Source organism: Pipistrellus kuhlii, unplaced genomic scaffold (assembly GCF_014108245.1).
Source record: "Pipistrellus kuhlii isolate mPipKuh1 unplaced genomic scaffold, mPipKuh1.p scaffold_m20_p_43, whole genome shotgun sequence".
NCBI lineage: Eukaryota > Metazoa > Chordata > Mammalia > Chiroptera > Vespertilionidae > Pipistrellus > Pipistrellus kuhlii.
The window spans coordinates 1,348,848-1,365,727 of NW_023425544.1; the positions used below are offsets into that span (position 1 = coordinate 1,348,848).

The 16,880-nt window shown below is 35.1% G+C and overlaps 1 protein-coding gene across 19 annotated transcripts in view; it reads right to left on the reverse strand.

Annotated features, from left to right (window-relative positions):
* The window catches only part of DENND1A (DENN domain containing 1A), a 439,633-nt gene that overhangs the window by 303,346 nt on the left and 119,407 nt on the right, over window positions 1-16,880 (reverse strand). For 14 of the 19 annotated variants that reach the window (XM_036411917.2, XM_036411910.2, XM_036411919.2 and 11 more), the window contains one exon: window positions 2,802-2,851. The exons of the other annotated variants lie outside the window; for them this stretch is intronic. In XM_036411917.2, the coding sequence (XP_036267810.1) occupies window positions 2,802-2,851 (50 nt within the window). The remainder of the gene's footprint in view (window positions 1-2,801; window positions 2,852-16,880) is intronic. 19 annotated transcript variants of the gene reach the window in all.

The following is a 16,880-nucleotide window of genomic DNA, read 5'->3' on the forward strand; positions in this document are numbered from 1 at the left end:
GAGATGAACATCTGGTTGGGCTAGCTGCCTAAGAAGACCTGGGGCAAGTCACAATTTCTTTACAACTTAGATTTTGTTCAAATGAAGATAAACAGTACTTATTCTCATCTCTTATGATAGGAGGATAAAATGATATGATACATGAGGAAGCACTTTCTTTTGAAGAGCTACTGGCATTATTATTTTTCATAAGTCCTTGTTTCAGAAAGAAAAGTCTTAAAACAAAACAAGAGACAGCAAGATGTCAGTGTTAAAGGGTGATTTGATGATGACTGTGAAAATGCCACTCTTGGTATAGACTAGAAATGTCAGAAAGTTGTATTACTGTTCCTTGGGGTAGAAAAGCACAGATACCAAAAAGATTAGGTAGCTTTCTTTTTTTAACATAATCACCTGGGGCATTACTCATCTCCCATGCTGACATTTTCGAAGTCAAACAATATCATAAATATATCTAAGGGGCTTTTTGGGCCTCAGAGACTGGGCATATCCATTTGTCAGTGTTAACTGCAAACTAATGGGGGAGAAAAGTGACATTAAAACCTTTGTATTTACTAGTATTATAAACAAACTTCATAATTATTCTCTTCTGCATTGAAGTATGCGAAGGTTAGATGCAGGAAAAAAGAAGATAAAAATATGCTCTCCAAAATAAAGTGTTTTTTGTATCAATAAAAGTTATCAACACAAGAAAGAACCACTATGCATGGCAAGGATGACAAGGATTAAAATATATCCATAGAAGGGCAATTATGTCCCAAACCTTTTTGTGAAAAAATACAGAAATCATGACTAGAAGAGAGTAATATGAAGAGAAGCATATTAGAAGAAAAATATTTTTCTAACAACAGCAACAAAAGGTATCAGACTTTGGTGGCAAAAAATATTTTAAAACTAAAATTTAAGCTCCTGTTTTTCTTCCATTTCAGAATGTAATCACCCAGACAGGTAGGTAAGTAGAGCTGTGTGGTGTGATGAGAGGGGGGTGGGGGGTTGGAGAACGCACATTGGGAGAGATTTAATCTCTTTGCAAATTTCTTCTAATGTTAGTTTACAAAGTCAATTAAGGAATACCTATCCAAAACAGATCATCACTCTAACAAGCAATCATGTAAAAATGCATTCCCTTATTTTTCTGTGTTAACTACATTTTAAAAACATTTCAACTTTATTAATTTGTATAAATATGCCATTGCCATAATTTGTAATACATTTTATAAGTGACTGGAGATTTCATGCATCGCTAATTCATACATATAAATGTGAAGTTTGCATTAAACGTCTCTAAACAAAACCTTGCTTGCTATTTTTAGAAGGAGTAGGATAAAGAAGAGATAAGAGGACTCTCATTACAAAGACTGACCGTCTTAAAATTAAGGCTATTCTGTTTTGAGCATCAACCTGCTACTAAAACAGTCCTGGTACCATGTTTTAAAAAGGCCCAAGTCTGGAAATACTACAGTGGTAGATTGTCTTAAAAAATAACACATGAGAACCAGGGAAAACAGTGATTATAAGTGGTTGGCATCATTTCAGAGCTGCTTTTTAGAACCCTTTTTGCTTCCTAGTGCTCTTTTAAACTCTTTGGCGACTAGTTCCCATCTCAGAACATTTTTAGGTTTATGCCAAATAAACAAGAACACTGCTACTACAAAGTGCAGACAAGACCCAGCAGCAAATTACCCACGTGTACTCTAGGTCACCCAGGTCTTTCGAGGCCTGCCTTATTTGGCAATAGTAAAACACAGGTTAGAACCTTCCTGAAAATGGGCACACTTTATAGCATTTTTGGAATATATTATGGCACTTACTACTTATAATGATATTTACAAAAACCTATCACTAAAAGTGAAATTTTTAAGATGTAACATTTGTATAGTCTCATACTATAATTTTCAATTAAGAGAAAATCACAAACAGCAATCAAGTGGACAAGTGATTGCAAAAATTGCTTAAACTATAATAAAAACATAACAGACATTTCTTAAAAATAAGATTTAGATGACTGTTTTGTTATTGTTAAAATTTGTATAAATATGTTGTTAATAAATTATAGTATTTTAAGAGGAAAAAACTCTTCTAAAATTGTTTTCAATAAGCCATTTAAAAATAAGCTTCTTTTAAAAATAAGCTATTAACCATGGCTCATTTTTTTTAAAACCCTTAGATTGTTTTAATTATCTCAAGCTCTAATATTCGTACCTCTCCAAGATATAGTTTGTCATAATGTATATACTAAAGAAATGTTTAGGTAATTTTGGTTTTTTAGTCTAAAAATCTATAGGCAATGCTGATTTCTTTAAAGATACCATTCTTAGCCCACCTAAACAAAATGCAAGACTATATTTAGCAGTGTATCTTTTAAATAGCGGAACACACTTTAAAAAGATAGGCCTATGCCAATTTAAATTTTATCTTGAAGTCTAAAAAAAACAGTCCATATAATATTTATAAGTCCATGGAGTCACATAATATTACTTAATATTACTTGGTAAAGTAAAATATATTCATATTTAAATTAAAACCCAACCATTCTTAATCACAGTTTGAGTCTGATAACCAAAATCAAAAGTTTAATGTCATGCAAACTACATACAAACTAATGCAAAGCTCTAAGCTTTAAACTTTTTGACAATGTCAATAAAATCCCCAGGAAAGGAGACTACTGCAACTTTCCTTGAAACATAGGCATTTTAAATCATGGATAAGCAGACAGAATGTTAAGAATGGTATGGTTTTTATTTTCCATAGCAGGTTTATTGACGCTTTTTCTCTAGTAAAGTTTGAAAATCTGACACTACCTGTCCACATAGAAGGGGAAACAAAACTTGGTCAAAGTCTGTAGAACTTCCTGTGGAGAGAAAAAGAGATAATTTATACATCCAATGGGACCAATAAATCTAACATTAACCATGGCACACAATCTAGCAACTTTACCCTAAAGAAAGAGGAGACAGATGAAGAAATATGGGCTTTATCAATTACATGGGAGGAGTACCAGGCAGTCAATCATGAGAAATAATAAACATGATCAAACTTCATTAAAAATGAAAAATTAATCAAGAATCACACATGGGCAAGCAGCAGGAGTCATGCAGGAAAGGAGGCGATTGGGTTGCTGAGTGTTAACACCCCTCCAGGGACCATCTCCAGCCTGACCATATGGATCAGAGTGAATAACACCAAGCCACATGGGTTTGGCCTGGCAGGGCCGCTGTTGCTGGCACCGTTTTTTTGCCTGTTACCTAGGAACAGAGGGGGCTGGGATTAGACAACGCTTTTCAATATCAATAGGCCAAAGCACAAGCAGAATAGAAAGCCAACTTGAAGATAATTGTCTCTGAACATTGTCAACTACATTTTTTAGAGCGTAAATCTTCATTTTATTACTTTCTAAAGAAGTTGTGATTTCTGGCATAAATATATTTTGTAGCTAAACTGTAACAATTTTAAGTATGTACCATTTTTAGTTAAATGCCATCATAATTGGACACACTTACCTGCTTGTAATTTGTGAAAATTCAAAGCACACTACTAGTTTAAATATCTTTTAATAAATATGTAGGTACATAAAACCAAGCATGTTATTCAAGGGAAGTACACAAAAAAGGAAAAAAGCAGAGTAACATTTCAAAGACTTACTTACAAAAGGAAGCTTCTTATGTTAAGAAAAGCACATTACTGTATGAGACACAATACACAGTAGGGTGTGACTTTTCCCAATGGACACATTTCATCTACACAGCATCTATATACATAACTAAACATATATACAAGTAATTAATTATCACTTCCTTCATAGAATTTTCTCTAGCTTGTCTTAATTTAACTGCAGACTTAGCCCACAGTTGGTGCTTAAGTTCACTGACCAATATTATAAATTTTTAAAAAGTATTTCTTTCATGTATTTGATTTGCTTTTTAACTATTCAAAATCCCAACTTCGAGACAAAATGAAGAACATAATTTTCAGTCATTGAGAAGCTGGTTCAAATTAAAACAAACTTGCCCATTGCAAATCCTAATCCAAGTGATAAATTAAAGGTCAGTTTAAAAATGTAGCATTTTTCTAACCAATAATAATGAATTATCAATGCTAACTGGATTGATGCTTCTCGCTTCATTAAGCTTTAAAACCAGTTCTATCATTCAAGAAATAAACCACATCAATCTAATAACCCACTCAATGAAGCAGAAAGCACATTGACTTCCTCTGCCAGAGCATATTCCACCTACATAATTCAATTGAGCATATCCTATTTTTTAATATCGTGGACTGGGTCTATATACATCACAGCACTGTTAAGGCATGTCATGAAATAGTAAAGGAACAGGAAACAAAAAATGAAAGAAATGGATTCTAAGAGGCATTGTTGACATATTAGTTAATTTCATAATGTAGCATTCAACTGTTCTTATGTATTGTTTTAAACTCATATTAAAATAAATGGCTACTGCTAATAGAGAATCAGAAGAACAAGAGCAATTTCTCAATGTTATCAGGCAAATATTGGAAAAGAACTCATATAAACCATTCATTTTAATGTCTGCAGTTTCAATTATAAAATAAACTATAACCTACATACACATGATTTATATGCAAAAAAAATCCTTACGTAATTCCTTTCACTTCAGATTTCAAACACCACAGAATATCCCTTGACTTCAATATATGTGCCAAGCATTCTTTAAAACTCGGCACTAATGCTCCCTCATTGCCAAGAGCAGCTACAAAGACAGTTATCCTTTACTCCTCAAAAGTTACAGGTGCAGAAGTGCTTCTCTGCTCTATGCTGGAGTCGAACTGCCAAAAGGCCTCAAGATTTTTGAAAGAAAGGATCCCCATGGCTACGAGAAGGCATTGTGTTCCTCAGCAGAGTCAAAGGAATCTAATATACGCAACTTATTACTCAGTACAATATAGGAACTACTTATCACTTTCTAATATCAAGAGTAATAACCAACCGTGAACTTGTCTGTCAGATAATATTAGAACAAATATCAAAATACCAAATGTAGGCTGAGTATAACCCACCTCCAAAAAACTTTGTTTTACCCAAGAAAGCAGTGATAAGTCTAATTAAGCAGTGGGGCAGAGGGAGGGGAGGGGGGGAAGGAAGGGAATATAGGCAAACGAAGGCACATGTTTGTGCATTACAATATGTTTCTTCATGTCTGTGATATTACAAGAGCTTGATATTCCAATTTAAGTCAAACAAGACGGTGGTGTGCTGTCAGAGGAGAAAACAAAAATGAGCATCTACTCTGTGTTAGGCATATCACACATTATCCAATCAAAATTGAAAAATCTACTTTTTAGTTTAGGAAGGGAAGACAGGAAGAGGGAGGAAACAACAAGCAATGTTTCTTGTAAATAAAAACTGCTGAAATAAACAATTTTTTTAAATACTTCTGGTTTTCCTACATATAACATTTAATTACCTTATTCTCTTTTCCAAAAGAAAACATAGTTTGGATATGAAAAGTACCACTCTCCAAAAGAGAGGACTTTAAAACCCTGATTTAAACGTATTTTGAGGATTATATTTAGAGCAGAGTATCCTTCAGCATTAACTTTACTGGGAAAAACAGTCATTAACCAGTTATTCCAACCCCTCTTTCTCTCTAGAACCAGTGTCTTTGGCTAGGGTAATTTCTTTGCAGATGGTAATTTTCCTGTTTTCTCCCCACTTTCTCTAGCCTACATGGCTCTTTCAGAGGATCTCAACTACTGCTACATAAATCGGATCTTAGAGATGCAGTGCAGCTGATGAAATGTAAATGACCTCATTGCTAAGGCTGGGGGTGGGGAAGATGGTGTCAGCTCTCCAGATCAATTCCCAAGTTTATATTTTCACAAATCTTTTTATGTACAGTTTGATTTTTTAACATTTTAATGAGAAAAAAGAAAAAAAAAAGTGAATCTATAGTAGCCAGTCACCACAGTTAAAGTGCAGGGCATGAACCAGATCCCAGGAGGAAACCAGTCCTCCATGTCACCACTGGCTTTAGGACATTCGCCACCTGGTTCCATGTCCCCAGGTTCCAACTCTTTTCATAATCAAAACACTGCTGACATTATAAACCCCAGACGGGTTTCTAAAATCCCTCCCAATCAATATATCCAACACATAACTTATTGGAGGCAACACTGAGCTCATTGATTAAGGTGAGTTCAGTAGCAAAGTTTTCAAAATAAATGAGACAAGAAAACAGCAACCAACCCCTTTGTGTCACCAGACAATTTATGAAATAGGCAATTTCCAAAAGGGCTTTTCTTCCAAACAAAATTTCCAATACCTCAAAAGGGAAGAGGTGAGAGCAGAGGGGGTTGGGGGGAAGTGGATGACAGGCAGTCGCACAAACCTCAGTGATGCATATATTAAACAGTAGACTGCACAGTGTAGTAGAAAAGCAACAACATCTACAAAGCTCTGCCCACAAGGAGATACTGAGCTTCAGACGATGAATCAAAATATGCAATTAACACACCTAACACTGGATTCACTTGCAAATGAAAATCAGAAATGAATTCAAGACTCATCTCCATCTTTTTTAGGATTCATTTCATCCAATTTGAATTCTCAACCAGTCAGAAAGCCCATCGAGGGGATTTACCCCAATCTGGAAAAAGTAGATTGTGTCATGCTGACATTGGACCATTTCTCTTAAAAACCTGGGAAATCATTAATATGTATATTTTTCATCATAGAATCCTGTTTGGAAACAAAACTTGGAAGACTGAACTCGATGTAGTTGACTGGAATTATAAGTAACAAGAAGGCTAACCCAATTCACTCTGAATTTGGGGTGCAGGGTAGGGAGAGTAAAAGAGATCCTGCAACAGCCTCCAGTTCAGATGTCAAACACTGTTCTCGTTGCTTCATTGAAATCCATAAATAAAAATTAGTTGTATTTGGCAGCTGAAAACAACTGACACACACAGACATACACACCCCGCAAATAAATGCCATCTGAAAGACAAAAGCACAGGCTGATTATAATGTCCACTGGGGTTACAGAATGTTGGGAGATGAGGCATGTTCTCAATAGTTCAAAAGGAAAAAGAAAATATGTGCAGGAAAACATTTAAATAAAGAAACGAGAGAGCATGAATAAATGAATGGATTTTCAAATATGTAAAGCTACAATCAGCCTCTTTGTAGCTTGCTGAAAGCTATATAGCAGTGGATAATTTACCTTTGTCCAAAAAGAGAGTGAAGAAGAGAGAGGCGGGAGACAGTGGGAGAACATTTCCTGAGTTCCCTACATCTAATTTATTTGTTCATTTCAAAATGTAGATGTGTGATGAAAAGATCAGTGGAACTCAAATTCCTAAAATACTCTATTTCTATGCTTAGACAATTTTTAATAGCATGAGGGAAGTGCTGACCCTCTAAGTCCTGCAATTGAGATCAGTGCAACTGACTTGAAAGAAAAGCCTCTGATTGATGATCTTAAAACTCAAGTTGAAAGTTAAAAACAGAACACACACAAAATCCAAACATACAAAAAGCTAACAAAATTTTAACTTTAAGCCATTTCAAGTTAAAACCAGGGATTCCAAGTGAAAGCTACCAGAGGTTTTAATGTTTGTGATTAAGAAAGGTAAAACAGAATGGTAAGTTCTTAGAAGTTTAATTAGTACCAAGTTCAAGAATGTTGATCAAAAATTTCCTACTAAATATGAAAACAGGAAATATAATTTTTCTCCTTCCCTATAGATGCCTAATTAAACCCAAGATCTATACATAGTTACAAACTTTTATTTATTTTTTTCAGTGGGGGAAAAAAAAAAAAGCTTTGAATAAGGGATTTTACAAAAAGGCCTTTCTTTCAACAACCGAACATAAAAGCTGGGTCAAATTTCTAACAACTCTGCTCAAATGCTAGAGTCTGCTTCCTCTCTTTCGCATATTTCAATATTTACTCCCAATTTACTTTTTATAACTTTAATTTTGAGTCTTGCACACATTTAATTATGCTAATTTGTATAATACCTAATATACATAAAGGTAAAATACAATAAAATATAAAAAGTAATCATATTCTATAACATGTATTACATAAATTTTATACCTAAATTATTGACATTAAGTACATAGGTAGAAACACAAGAGCCACCTCTAAAAGTACTTTTATGTGTAAATCTTCATGACTTTTTGAAATCCAAAGGAAAAATATAATTTTAAAAAGATATTTTCAAAAAAAAATCTTATAAAAATTTTTAATTTAACAAAGCCACCTCATCCTTTTTATCCTTTCCTTTCTTCAAAAAAAGCTACTTTAAATGTTCAAAAAGTAAATGTCATATGAAATCCTTTATTCTAAGATTTCATTTTATTAACTTTAAACTTTACAGCAAAAGGGTTGAAAATGAGAGTTATATTTATAAGGTCAATATTAAACACCAATAAATTTCTTGACACTTGTTTCAAACACTTCCAAAACAAACAAATGCTTTGGTTAGAATTTCTTACAATTAGCATTCGATGTCATCAGTAACAGAATTACTTGGACTTATTTTTATTACTCTAAAATATATTGCCTTATTTATTTCCTTAAATATTTTTCTGCACATTTATGTTATCAATATCTAAAAGGAAGAAAGGCTGGGGAAAGTGGGGGAGGAGGCCATAAGTCAGTACATACCAAAGGAATAGGGTCCCAACGGTAAAACTGCAAACATGGTTTCACTGAAGAAGCAACTTGCCCTCAGGAAGACAGTATTTAAAAAAGAAAAAAAAGAGCACTGATAGAAATAGTGTTTTATAAGCATATTAAAAAGCTGTCAGCTTTTAAATATTTTAAATGCACACAAAAATGTGCACAGATGGGCAACTTTTCTGCTCACATTAATCTAAAATTTTTTTTCATTATCAAGCTCAAAGTCCTTGAATTTTTTAAACTTAATTGTGTCTCTATTTCTTAGAATTCACACCCCAAGGCCAAAGCTTTCCTGCCACCAGTCGTTCAAATCTGACTTGGACATTACACAGGAGGAGGCTCCAAGCCTCCCTGAGGTCTCACTCCTTTTACAACACACGAAAAAGCAGTCGATAATGGGCCCGTGTTGAATTCACTGCTCTCCACGTCTCCTCCTGGGACACAAGCCTAGCAGATGTGATAAAAACTGTGTCAGAGAAGTGGCTCTAGTTTGTGCCTTAATGACAACTTAAACCTCTAAACCAATACAACCAAAGGACTAACAGAACTGGCTGTTGCCTCTCTCTCCTGCCAATCTTCGAATATCTCTGAACTAAATTAGCACCTCTACATACAACATCCCCTGCCACCCCACAAAATCTATTCTAATTTTAAAAGATAAATGAATTCAGCAAATGTGTTGAGAGAGAGAGAGAGAGAGAGAGAGGAGAGAGTGTGTGTCCCAGACCGTCTTATAATTAAGCCCTAGCACCACATATTTCATATAGTTTATATTTTCTCAAGGTATGACTGTGCATTCAGCTGCCTAAAAGAACTGCCTGGTATATATTCCCTCTAATCATCGCCCCAGTAAACATGTTAATACATATAAATGGTAGAGTTACGGTTTCCAAAAAGTGCCTAAGGGTATAAAAAATTATTTTTAAATATGTCCAACCATAGAAAAGAAAAGTAATTATTCTGAGTTATTGAAACATTCTAATTATTAAAATTTATACAGAATTTTTTAAATGGTGGGGGGGTTATACTTTTAACTTGTAAGAACTCTTTGTCTTATCTAATAATATGGTACCAAAAAAATAGATTTAAATATGTACTTCTGATAACATTTTCTAAATTCTATAATTCAGTCTTCAGATGACAGGCCCTTTTACCCAGTATCTTGAAAGCCTATTCAGTCACAATTGCATACCCACTTAATCAGCAATCATTGTTCTGGGATGCAGGACTTTGTTGTCAAGACAAGCACCAAAACCTTTAAAAAAAAAAATTCAGAACTGGCATAAGAAAAAAGTGATCTTTGTAGACAAGGACAAATTTATGCAAATCTTTTATAAACATTCACAAACATTTATTTAGCTTTTGAAATGTTGGCCTCATTTGAGAGCATGAAAATGAGGGGGAAGTAGGAAAACGCAAAGGACAGCTTAGAAGCTGGCAAGCTACATAAATATTCAGAAGGAAGATTATAGGATTCATGTTAGGCTGTCTTAGGCTTCTCCAAAGTCCACACAGAATAGCAAAGAACAAAACTAACGAGAAGTACAGCAGATGTTAGACAATGCATCAGCCTCTTTTCCTCTCTCACTTGGCTATACTTGGACGCTTTTATATTTTCTTTCAATATGGTTAGGTCATTCAAGGATTCTCCTATAGACTCTGTATTGTGGCTACAGATCTATAAGCTGGAGGTCTGTCAGCTTTCCAAAAGTTTCCAATGAAAAGGCATTATGCAAATTCTACCTCTCTTACCCTCTTTCAGGAGGGGAAAAAAAGCCTCCAGTATGCAGTCATCGGAGTATTGGAAGCCCCAGCCTTCATTTCTGTATAGCTGTGTTTGCCTCAGGGCCACGCTGCTTGTTTTGACAGTGGATCCCCCTAGATAGTTGGGATTAGTCGAGCTTGTTTAGATAAACTTGAAATCAAGGCCTTCTCTAGGTAGACAGCTAGATGTAGCTACGAGTTTCCAGCTGCCTCCTCCTTTCATCCCCAAACAACTGGAGATTCACTGTAGCTATCACAGCCACAGGCTATGTCACATACATAAGTACAAAATTAAAGGCTGCTAAAAGAAGCCTTTGTAAGTCTTAGTGCTAAAATAAGGAATCTGTACTGCTTGGTTTATACAAATTATTCAGGCACAACCAATATGGAATTGAAACCATCAGTTAACAAGGCATATTAATCAAGGTTCCCAGCTTCTTTGGATAGACAGGATCATAGTTTGATAATATACCTAACCTTCTGCTTCTTAGCTCTTGAATGAGAGAGTAAGCGTTTACAATGTTGAAAGGGAAATAATAGGCTTTATTTACCCAGTGGCAGGGGATGTCAGATATCGCCAACAAACACTGTGAGCAGAATATGAAAATCAAAATGTAAACAACAAATCTACTTTCGAGAGAGAATTATTTAACAATGGATTAGACAGGACCTCACTCAACAGTCATCTGTAATTACAGAACTATTTCAGATCAACTTTTATTTCCTACAACTTGCAGATTCTGACAAAATGATATCAGGAAGATTCAAGAACTGGTGAAATTTATATTCACAACAGATTGATGACATCTCATTACAAAGAAAGAAGGCAGGTAATATGAAACACCATTGAAATAAAAAAATTATACAATTCAAAGTTTTCTAAATCTAACATTCAAGGATTTTACAACCTTTACAACTAGAAAATGTTTCTACAGAGGACAAGCAAGATGCAAACAAGGAAAATAATTCAATTCCAATATGTGTTTTATTCTACTTTACAGAGCCTGCTTCAACATATATAGATGCTAGTGTTTACCTGAGGCTGCCTGAGATAAACTAAGCAATGGCACGGGAACAGGTTTAAACAATTTTTTTATGAGATACCAGACATTACAGAAGGCCCTCTACCCCTCTGACCAAACTGTCAGTCATACAAGACAGTTTCAATCAGTCAAGTTCATTTATCACCAACAAAAATGTGTTCTCATAATTCAACAGCTAAGTCACTATTTAAAAGAAAAGACCTAAAACCTGCAAGGCAGTCTGGAACTGCAGTCATCAATTTGATTCATTTCATGTACAACTTACAAACTAAAGAAGGAGTCAGCAAACTTTTTCTCTAAAGGGCCAGATAGTAAATATTTTAGGCTTTGCAGGACACTTGTGGTCTCTGTCACAGATTCTTATGTTTTTATAACTCTTCAAAAAGGTAAAATCTTTCCTAGCGGGAAGGCCACACAAAAGCCGGCCCTAGGCAGGATTTGGCCAGCTGGCTGCAGTTTGCCTGCCCCTGATCTAGAGTGTCAAGGAGCACAGTCATATAACACAATCCAAACAAACTCAGCAACCCCCAACACTCAAATTTAGAAATACCCGAAGGATTAAATGCCAGTCGTGTTGGTTCTCTGGTGATCCAACAATTCACACATGATTTTTGACAAATGGCCAAGTATCACCTGCACACAAACATGCTCTCTCTTTTTTCAAAGAAAATATTTAAAATACAAAGAATTAAAAATAAAACATTTGTACAATCCAGAATTCACAACTGTTTTGTGGCATGGATTGATTCTTCAGAGAAACAATCCTTCTTATATAAGTAGTTTCACCACAGAAAACTATTAATGTTTGTATGAATATAATATTAGTTATGTCAAAAGATTACATTATATCTATAAAAATTCTGTATATATTTTAAAGAATCTAATTATCTTATATACTTATTCTGATTCAGTCTTTACTTTGTATTTCATATATCAATGGTCATCTGCTCTCTGTAGGGGTTAGGTGCCAAGTGGAAGGGGACTGACAAAAAAGCTAATATATGTCACATCCTATGCCAGAAGTTTACAAGTGCTCAATAGCTTTATGTAGCTATAACTCCCTTCTATTCATGAACTGAACCTTGAAAACTGAGTAAAATTAGTTACAGATAGAATGGTAAAATAACTTGCCTAACTGGAAGTAGAGCAATGGAAAAGCTAGATTTGTGATGCTCTGCACCAAGTTCATCTGTCCTCGGAGCTCATGCTCTTCCCACAATCCTCAGCTTGCTACTTTGTTAATGACAAATAAGATATTCAAGAGAGATTCTCATACTTTGACCCTGTTTGATCAGGATTCTGTCTCCAGAGTTACAAACACTCATAGAGCTAAAACTGTGCAGTGGTAGTCCTCCATGCTAAATGAAGCTTCCCAATTGAGCAGTGGAGTGAAAAATGTATGTTGTGTCAAAGCTCTTAAGGCAACTTTACATGCCAGCTTGCCTAGTACTTCCTGGTTATGTTCATTATCTCTGTGTAATCGTGGTGTGTGCCCCATCTCACTCTTGAAGGTGCCCTGGATTGGATACTGTCTATGATCATCAGTCTTAGAGGAAGGAAAAACCCTGGCTTGTCTGGAGGATACTGAAAGAACAAATAGTTGCTCCATTTGCCTGGTGATGGAAAGTGGGGGGTGGTCTTAGGAGCGAGTTAGTTTTTATCACTTGACTCCAGGCTCTTTATCCACATTAAAGATCTATTTACATTCTATGAGTTTATGCAAGACCAGATATTATCAACTACATGGAAGCAGCAAAGTTCTTTCTTTGCTCCATTTTCCTCATGCTATGTAAAAAAGAAACACACACACACACTTATTATATTATACTAATTCAGGAATTGTACACACATCATGCCAACTTCTCATAATTCTAAAAAAAATTAGTAATACTTTCTTGTTCTACATATTAAAAAAAAAAAAAAAAAAAAAAAAAAAAAAAAAAAAAAAACGGAGGCTGAAAAAGTAAAGTCTTTGACCAAAGTGACATTTCCAAGGCCAAATTTCATAAAATTTGGGGATACTTGACTTCTACTTTTTTGGGGGCCAAACATACCCCCCAAAAAAGGCACTTAAAATTTTTAGGATGAATGATATTTGTTAAGAAAAAAGTGAGATGTGAATAATGAAAAGTACTTCAGCTATTAAATCTGTTTATTATAATAAAGAACATTTTAAAAATTCAGACATACTTCTTAATTTACCAGGGGTTTAGCTCTCCAGAAAAGATAAGCATCTGGCAAGCTGGAAGAGTTCTCTGATAAAAATGCTCTTCTCAATAATTCATAATTTACACTCCTAAAACTAAATGTTACTAAAGAGGCATCATATTTTAAATACATCCAAATACAAGAATCTCAAATGCCACTGGGTTAAGCCTCTACTAGGTAGGATGGGATTTAATAAATATATGTTTTCATTTGTCCTACCTCATTCAAATTCTGAGACCAAAAATCACGATATGAACACTATTCAATCATCCTGTATAATAAAAGGATAATATGCAAATCGATTAGATGGTGGAACAATGGGTCGCTATGATATGCATTGACCACCAGGGGCAAATGCTAAACATAGGAGCTACCTCTGGTTGACAGTGTGCTCCCACAGAGAGAGCGCCGCTCAGCCAGAAGCTGTGCGATGGCTGGTCAGTGTAACGGTGGTGGTGGGTGCCTCTCCTGCCTGCCTCCGTAGCACGAAGCCATCAGTTGGACATCCCCCCAGGGCTCCCAGACTGGGAAAAGGCACAGGCCGGGCTGAGGGACCCCTGCTCCAGGGCACAAATGTCTAGTTTATTATAATATATCAAATACTTAGTCTACTAACAACCATGTACAGTACCAGGTCTTAGAGATGTAGACATGAAATAGGCAAGAATCCATGACTTCCTGCCTGGGGTGAGGAAGAGAATTTGTAAACAAGTATGTGCAATAAAGTGTTGTAGGTGTTCTGATAGAGGTCAAGGGAAAAGAAATGTACTGCCAGGTCCACCCAAATGATGTGAAAGACTTCTCAGAAGTGGTGACGGTTGAGCTGACTTTTGAGAAACGAGTAAAGTTGCTATTTACTAGACAAGCAGGCTAAATAACAATATTCTAGAAATAAGAGCAATGTGAAACAAATAACATGTTTTATAAGGTTGATACATAAGTAAATGATCTTTGATAAGTTCAATTTTCTTTAAAAGAGCATCTTAATTCTTTATGAATACAATACCCTTTCATGTCTACCTACCTGCTCTACACTTACACACACACACACACACACACACACACACACACACACACACTAAGCCACAGTCTGGGCTTGTGTTATATCACATTTGAAATATGAAACTGACCAAAGTTAGACAGTTTCTAATTATGGTAGCCAGAGAAATCTTAACACTAATGCATATAAGTATTTTTAAAACAAAAGCTAACGTAACACAAAGTTCTATACGCAACCAAAAGGACTAATTTACAAAGACATGGGACCTGTTACTAAATTTCTGAGGTTTTGAACTTGGAAAGTCTCAATGTACAGTTTTTAAAACTGAAATAAAATGAAAATAATTAGTTATTTGAAACCCCCTTCATCATCATTTAAACAGTTTCCATATTTTCAGTATATTTGAGAACAAAACTATTCAGGCACTATTTCTGATTCTCACTCTTCATCTTCACTTGATAAATACTCTCTTTACCTTTGTGAGTTCTCTAAATTTTTCTCTTAAAGTGCAGGCTTACAAAGAAAAGGTTTTCCAGAATTCTTCCTAGTGTCAGTCTGAAATTCTAAAAGTAAAGATTATCACACATAACCCTAATACCTAACAAAACCAGGTTACCCTGCTAGCTTAAATCTACCCCTAAAAATAGTAGGCACTATATAATTATTGGTTATTAGGTACCAGGAATTATTCTGAGCAGCCTGCACATTTCAAATCACTTACCGGTAACCCTCACAACAATCCTCTGAGGTCTTCACTATGATTACCTCTAAGTTACAGATGAAGAAATGAAATCCCAAAGAGGTAAACCCCAGTAAATGACAGAGCTGGGATTCAACCCCACGCAGTCTGCCTCCAAAGTCCATACTCTTAATCACCACTGTCCTGTCTCTGTACTCTCCTTTCTGGAATCTGAACTCCTTAAGCAACATGTCTGCATATTACATACTTCATATTCATAATTATTCATTGGCCCCTGATTTATCCTGGTTGCTAAGAAGAACCTCTAACTCTGACTACAATCATTCTTATAGCTGAACAATTCACAGATCAACTGACAAACATTACAATGTAAGGAATCAAGGTTCCAAGTGCTCTCCAAATGCTGAGGGTAGTGTGATTAATCCAGAAAGAGCAAGTTTACAGAGGAAGTAAAAGCAAGGCATTTAATGCTGAACTGAACCAAAGCATACTACTGTAGGGCAGTAGTTGGCAAACTCATTAGTCAACAGAGCCAAATATCAACAGTACAATGATTGAAATTTCTTCGGAGAGCCAAATTTTTTAAACTTAAACTTCTTCTAACGCCACTTCTTCAAAATAGACTCGTCCAGGCCATGGTATTTGTGGAAGAACCACACGTGGCTCGCAAGCCACAGTTTGCCAACCACAACTGTAGGATAGGTAGGATGAGGAATGCATTTCAACTATTAAAACAACATGAGCAAAAATATAGAGATGGGAAAGAACAAACTATGTTGAGAAATGGTGAGCCGTTCTATGTCTGGCTATAAAGGAAAATAGTAGAAAACCAGGCTAAATGTTGGACCAAGGTCAGATTGTGATAGACCTTAAATCCAAGTTAAGAAATTTGGAGTAAATATTTAGGGAGCCAAAAAAACCTTGATTAAGAACTTTGACTAAAGAGACATGATTTGAATTAGGTTTTAGCAAGATATCTCTGGCCACCTTCTGCCTCAAGTTTAAAAAAATTAAAATCATGACAAGCATATTCTCTGACCACAATGCTCTGAAATTAGAAATCAACTGTAAAAAGGAAGCAAAAAACCCACAAATAGGTGGCGATTAAACAACATACTATGATAAAAAATGACTCAGTAAAAGAAAAATAAAAGGTGAGATCAAAAGAAATATAGAGACAAATGAGAATGACTATATAACAGATCAAAACTTCTGGGATGCAATAAAAGCAGTAATAAGAGGGAAATTTATATCATTACAGGCCTATCGCAAGAAAAAGAAAAATCTTAAGCAAATAATCCTCATTTTACAATACATCTCACAGAACTAGAAGAAATACAAAAGCAGCCCAAATTCAGAGGAAAGAAAACAATAAAAATTAGAACAAAATTGAGTGAAATAGAGAACAAAAAGACTATACAAAAAATTAATACACTAAAGAGCTGATTCTTTGAAAAGATTAATAAAATTGATAAACCCCTGGCTAGATTCACTAAGGA